General features: G+C 40.5%; 1 protein-coding gene across 2 annotated transcripts in view; it reads left to right on the top strand.

Moving 5' to 3' along the window:
- The window catches only part of ATL1 (atlastin GTPase 1), a 108,117-nt gene that overhangs the window by 13,912 nt on the left and 87,079 nt on the right, over nt 1-7,126 (top strand). The window contains exon 2 of one of the 2 annotated variants that reach the window (XM_006899199.1): nt 1,502-1,662. In XM_006899199.1, coding sequence (XP_006899261.1) covers nt 1,629-1,662 — 34 coding nt within the window. In that variant the 5' untranslated portion in view covers nt 1,502-1,628. Of the gene's footprint in view, nt 1-1,409; nt 1,663-7,126 lie in introns of those variants that run through there. The other variant, XM_006899198.1, reaches the window with a different exon arrangement.

Genomic DNA, 7,126 nt, shown 5'->3' with positions numbered 1-7,126 from the left:
GAGTTTAGGGCTGTTGTACATAGGGTCGCTATGAGTCGCAGGCGACTCGACAGCACATAACAACAATAACAACAAAAGAAATTTCTGGACTGGAATGTGAGCCAAGAATTATGCTATTATAGTAGAAAAAATACACAAAGAATAGCAGTGCACACGTCTAATTGTTTTGTGAATTTTTTTTTTAAGTACAGAAGTGAAATTAAAGTTGCTGTCTTCACACGTTGTTTCACTAGTGTTCTGGAATACAATGCTATTAAATATACTCATTTTAAAAACAATAATGAAAATACCTGTAAAATTACAATGTTCACAATTTTATGGTCATCTGACTTATTAACTAAAATACGTAAAGTATAAAATTTGGCCCTGATGAGTGAGAGAATTTATTTCATAGTATGCTGTCTTTGAAGTGCCAGCAGGTACACAAAGTGGAGATAATCTCAGGCAATTACAAATTCACTTCTGGCATAAAACTAGAAGTATAGATTTGGGTATCACCAGCATGGAAGCCACTAGGTAAATTACATTGAAAAAATGTAGGATGAGACATTGCTTAGGATTGCTGAAGAATAAGACAGATCATAGTTTTAGTAATTAAGAAACTAGCAGTAATTTTCTAGGAGGAACTGATCAGAATGTGTAGATAGCAACCAAATGCAGGAGAAACCTATGAATGAAGAGGTGAGGAATGAGATTAGGGTATTTTTGAGGGTCAAATAGCAAAATGGCACAGTGTTTTTACAAAATACTGAGAAAAATTAAGTTTGTCAGCATTGAGAAAGAAACCGGTGGAAACATTGAGAATAGTTTCTTCAAGTATTTAATCCTCTTTTACTTTTCAAAACTGTAAGCTCCTAAGGCTCCTAAGGCCCTCTGTGTAGTACAATTTTGTATCAAGTATTTGCTACTAGACTATACTTACAGAATTTACCTCAGCAAGTTTAGTGGGAAATTTTGTCCATGAGAGATTGAGTTAATTGTAGATTATGATAAATCTCCAATTTTCTTTTGTCTTGATCCATGTATTTTAAATATTGTTATCAGAGTCCTTCTAAGAAAGAGACTTGTACAGTGTATAGAAAGATACTTGATACCCTCTTTATTTGAGGGTATCTATTTGACTTTGCTTTTGGAAGAAATAATGGTGCCTGGTAAATAAATCAAAATTATTTATACTTTATGGCTATAGATATATAGGCAACATGTTTGTTCTAAGGCTGTTTTAAGGAAACAAGTATTTAATCATCCAATGAAATGCAGTAATTTTTTTTTCTTATTTCTGTAACTAGATAAATGCTGTTCAATTTTTTTGGTGGGTGTGTGCGCTGTTTATTTATGTGTGTTTTCCACTGAAAATGTTGCAGTATATTGTCTGTCACTGTCTTCACCCTCTAGGGGTGGGTTGAGGTAGAGAGGGTGTGACGCTGGTATTTGTGTGAACTCCGGTTTATGATGCTGAGCTTGGTTCGTCTGCTTTCTCCTCCCTTCTCCTCCCCACCAGCGCCACGGCAACATCCTAAGTCTGAGCGAAAGGCGCCCAGCTTCAGCACAGAGATTCCCCACGCCAGTAACCTGCGGCCCGAGAGAAGAAGGCAGCAAGCGAAGTGACTGTGCCTCACTGGACCAGGATGGCCAAGAACCGCAGAGACAGAAACAGTTGGGGTGAGTAGCAAACGGGAACTTCTGCAGCCTGTTTAAAGACTGGCCTTCTGCTTTCTGCTTCTGGAGACGAGCAGAGAGGGCCAAGGCTGATCCAGCGTCAGCTTCCAGGGCTGGGAGCCATGACTGAGTGGTCCCGGCGGAGCTGGAATCGTCCTGCAGGCAAAGGCTGCAGCTTCCCGCAGGCCTCGGGAGCCTCCAGCTGCTCCCCAACCCCAGCCACCTCCACCCAGCATTTGGACAGCACCCATCCTCACCTCCCGGACTCCCTGGTTTCCCCTTTACTAATAGACTAAAAGGCAGGCGTTGAGTGTGGCCAAGAGACTTCTTTCTACCCATGGAGAAAGGCAAGGGGGTCGGGGATTGAGCACAGGCGGAATCCTCCCTGTCGTTGCCTTCCCCCACCCCCCAAACTGTGCGGTCGCCCGCCTGGCAGGGCGCGGGTTCCCCGCGGGCAGTCGATGCTTTGGAACAATGGGGAGGAGCATGCCTCACAAGGACCTAGCGAGATGGACTCCCACGACCCAGATGGGGCACCTGGCTGGGTGTCCCCCAGCGCTGCAGCAATTGTTTTGATTTGGGGGTTGGGTGGGGAATGTGGGCACCAGGGAAGCAAAGTTACGGCTTCCAGGCTTCTGCCCCACCCGACCTGGTACCCTCGTCAGGCTAGCCCACAGGGTGGCTTTGTTCATAGCGTTTTACCTTTAGGAGCTACTAGGTTCATGATTCAGCAGCAGGCCTAGGGGTGGGGGAAGGAGAGCTAGGCCCCGTGGGTTCGCTCGCGAGTGGGTGGGCGGCGCTCACGAAGGCAGAGAGGAGCGAGCGCAGCGATGCGGGGAAATCTGGGCCCCGCCCGGCCCGCTGCTGCAGGCACGCCGCGGTCCTCTTCCTCCTTAGCCTCCAGATTTCACCCAGTAACACACTCACCAACATCTTAGGGGCTGACTGCCTCTTGGGATTTTTATTTACCTAAGCCATTGGGAGGACCGAGTCAGTGAGGCTTGGTGGGTGGAGAACTGTTTTATAAGCCTTGAATTGTTATTATTTAAAAGTTTAATCCTATTAGGAGTCTGGAGCTACTTTATTTTCTTCTAAGCCTCAGTCAAATCTCTTCTATTACTGCCAGCCTGACCAAAAGATATATGCTTGGATTCTCATTGGTTATCTTGGTTTCCTTTTATCAAAAAAGACTTGGCTTCTTTTTTGTTTCTGATTGTTGTGGTCACAGGAGCAACTTCAGCCCCAGCAGCTAAGACTTTGAGAGACCATCCAAGGTTTGTGGTAGATGTGGAAAGTTTGAGTAGGGGTACCTTAGTTGTTAGAGCCTACGGAGAAAGCTGTCCATTTTTTCAATCCACCAGACCCCAATTTTAGGTGTAACTCTTGCAATAACACCATTTTCTTGGCTTCTCTGGAATTGGGATTAGCATTATCAAGGTATGCCCTTTCCACTCTTTCCTTTGATCTTTATAATGCGAATTTCTTGAAGCCTCACAGTTAACAGTGTACAGATATTCCCTGTTTTATACTCAGGTTTCATTTCCACATCCTTTTGTAAATGGAATGCCTCATTGTATTTTAGTTTCCATTATTATTGCAATATCATCACTACCTTTATAAATCACAGCATTGAACATGTTCAAATGAACATCTGAAAATGGAAAAAAATAGGAAATTACGCACTGCAACTTTGTATGTAACATATATTATTAATGTAAAGATGTGCCCCTGCCCCCCCCAAATTATGGTATTAAATGTTCCTTCTGAATATATGCATGGGACTACTTGTACATGGTCAAATCAATTTAAGTTTTGAGCTCTTTAAGTTGTTAATACCATCCTTTATGAGACAGGCATGTGAAAATTTGTTCTGAGGACTAAAATTTCCCTTTCTTGAGAAATTTCGGATCATTATTCCTCAGGATTTCCTTGGACTGCAGAGTTCTTAAGTGATGAGTTGGTTTCCTTCCCCACCCTGCCCCCTTAATTAAGAAACTAAGACACTGTGGTGTGTAGCCAAGGTGCTCCTTGAAGGCAAGGGTGGTGAAACTTTGTCTCAGATACTTTAGGCATATTGTTAGGATGGGCCAGTCCTTGGAGAAGGACATCGTGCTTGGACAGGAAAGGAGGGTCAGCATAAGAAAGGAAGACCTTTGTACACAATGAATTGATACAATGAGCTTAACAATGGGCTCAAGTATATCAGAGATGATAAGAAAGGCACAGGATAGAGCAGAGTTTAGATCGGTTCTATGTAAGGTGCCTCTGGGTCATAGTAGACTCTGGCACATCACAACAACTGTGGTGTAGTTGAGTCAGACTCTAACAACCCTTTCTAAGATTTCCAAAGATGTAGGGAGCTCTGGGAGCTTAGTTTTAAGGAGTTGTGCTGCCAACCCAGAGGCACATTGTTCAAATCCACCAGCTACTCTGAGAAAGGTGGGTGATTATGTAATTTATTGTCTTTGAAAACCAGTATGATGATCGGTTATGTGTAGGTTCTGACTCAATAGTAAATCTTTATGAGAGGAGGCTGTGTGTCTTTGTCAATTGTCGGGCTCAAACCACTGAACTTTCAGTTAGCAGAGCCATATATAAAGTATTAGACCCCCAGAGTATCTTAGTAGTTCTCCAATGGAATGTGCATAAAATAGGTACTGGGGACTTAGTCTAAATACAGTTATCTCTGTCTTTAGAATTTCTTTGTCAGTAGATCTGAAATAAGACCTAGGAATGCTGTTTAGTTAGCATTTTAGGTGATTCACAAACATGGTATTTGGATGTTATTTTGGAAACACTTTCTTAGATTATGCATATTTTGATAGAAATACTATAAAAATAGTTTACCCAATAGTCATTAGTATAGATACAACTCAAGTGGTATAGCACTGGTCTATCCATTTGCTGTACAAGGTAACTCGTGGTTGCTGTGATGCTAAACACTTTGACACTGATGTCTCAAATGTGATAATGGTTACTCATGGTGGACAGTGTTTGGTGGAGCTCCCCAATTAAAACAAGCTTGGAAGCAGGAGTGGCATCCACTTCCGAAATAGCTTGCCTCCGGAAACACTATGAACTTGGAGAAACTATAAAAGTTATACAAGTGTTCAGTCTTTTGTTCATAGGGTCACTATGAGTCGTCTACGACTCAACAGCATTTAACAATAACAATAGAGTAAGGGAAAATATGCCAATCTCTTATGCTCAGTAGGCATTGTCATAGAAAAGAAATTAGTGGAATCAAGAAGTCTTATCTTGATGCTGTAAATGCTTTGTTGTGCTTTTTTTTCCTGTAAAGTGTATGTGACATCAATAACTTAGAAAAAGCAGTGCATCAAATAAGAGATAGAGATTGTGATAGAGATATTAACCATGTTTTTCTTGTTTCTGTTTTCTCACTACCAACTATGACTATGCCAGTTTATTTTTTATAACATGAGACTATGGAATCTATAAGATAATGAAGTGAGGTAGGAGGGTCATAGAGAAAAGAAACTCTCTAAGAATACAGAGGTCTCACATGAGGACAATCAAACAAACAAATTAAAACAACTTGGGTAATAGCTAACTAAAAGAAGATGGTGAATTGACCTTATCATCTGGCTTAATGTTTTTCAGGCAAGTTTTAAGGAAAAAGACAGAGGTCGAAGACAGACTACCTATAATTGTAAAATATAGTATTCTTCAACACCCCCCCCCAAAAAAAGAGGAAAAGGATATTTGTAAAATCATAAGAAGAGGCCTAAAATTCAGAGAAGGATAATAGAAAAGCTTGCTGACTTTCTTTTTAAAAAAAATTGCAAAATTGAGAACTCCTGGAGAATATGTCTACTCTGGCAGACATGGAGTCTCTAAGCTAGAATTGACTTGATGGAAATTGATAAAAGGACATATACTCAATGTTATGGGTTTTATTTGTTTGTTTGTTTGTTACTTGAATTGCCCATAACCTTTTTGATCTTGCAGCAGCCATGGATGTTAGAAAGCAAAATTTTAAGTCTCATGACTACCAGGGCTGGACATTGTATTTGAGGATCATATGCAAAGATGACAGCTGGAACGCTGGGCTGTGACTATAGACTGAGTTGGTTCTGACCTGATGGCAATGCGTGAGTAAGTATAGATTTAGGCAGAGTATTCACTGCCAGCATGTCGAAACCAACTCACAACTGACCCACAAAATACAGGGAAGGAAGTGATTGCTCATCTTTCTCCCATGTGGCTGCTGGTGGATCTGAACCAGCAGAGAGGTAGCAACACAGCTCACTGCGGACTATAGCAACAGAGCTCCTTATACTTAATTGAAGTTTGAATAAATTTAAGCATTTAATGGTCAATTAAATAAAGGTAGCAATTATCTGCACTTTAGTATATATAAGAGAGCACTGGTGGTTTAGTCTGTGTGGGTGTGCTGCTAACCCAGTGGCGGCACCTTTCTGGCAATTCAAATCCACTAGGGGCTGCATAGGAGAGAGATGGGCAGTCTCCTCCCATAGGATTTAGAACATCCAAAACCCCCTTTGAGGGGTCACCTAGGAGTCTATTCTAACTCGATAGCAGTAAGCTGAGTTTTAATATATGAGGAATATGAGACCATGAGTAACTTTCCAGAAGTACTAAAATGTACAAATTATACATTTAAAATAAGTTTAGCTTTGAATGCTTTCAGTCTATGGGATAGAAAGAAATATATGATTAGGCAGTGTACATTTGACAACACCCCAGAATAAAAGGTATATCATTGTAAAGAGGACTGGAGTAGAGGGGGAGGTAGGTAATTGAGCAACAATGAATGAATTTTTTTTTTAAAGTGAACTGGGGAAGTAGGAAAAGAAAGGGGGTAAAATGGGCAATAATGAATGAATGAAAATCGTTAAAATCACAATTACAATAAAATTTCCTTTTTTTAAAAATAGATGAAGTATTGGGACAGTATGTCAAATGGTACATCTCATTCCCAAAACCTAGCTAGGATTAAAGTAGCCAAAGAAAGCAATACTATATAAATTTGATCACCTTGGACTAGAAAAGTAGCCAAAGAATGTGCTAGTGTGCAAGATAAAGGGGACAGATGAGTATCGGAGACAGTAACCCAGAAAGCAATGTCTGTCAGTGCTGGGCTAGGGCTACAGTGCTGCCAGAGACAATACACAAGAGCCTTTCCCACATTCAGACACACACTTTTTTGTTGGTTCCTGTTAATTGCAGTTGTTAAAAACTTGGAATACTTAATGGAAATTTGAGTTTTCAACAGTGTAACAGAAACCAACAGTTTTGCATTGCTTTAGAGAAAGAATGTGGCACTATAGTGTCTCAGCCCTGACTATTTTTATTAAACTGACCTTGCTTTGTAGTAAATTTGGAATGTCTATTTGTTGAAAATAACTTTTTAAGATTTTTTTGTTTTATATAAAAAATTAAATACAGCTATGATAATGGTAGTTACTGCTTGATCTTCTTTTAT

The sequence above is a fragment of the Elephantulus edwardii genome, unplaced genomic scaffold, assembly GCF_000299155.1.
Source record: "Elephantulus edwardii isolate Elephantulus edwardi_28Jun2011 unplaced genomic scaffold, EleEdw1.0 scaffold00247, whole genome shotgun sequence".
Lineage (NCBI taxonomy): Eukaryota > Metazoa > Chordata > Mammalia > Macroscelidea > Macroscelididae > Elephantulus > Elephantulus edwardii.
The sequence above is the reverse complement of the archived record's forward strand: the minus strand, read 5'-3'. Positions and strand labels throughout refer to the sequence as shown.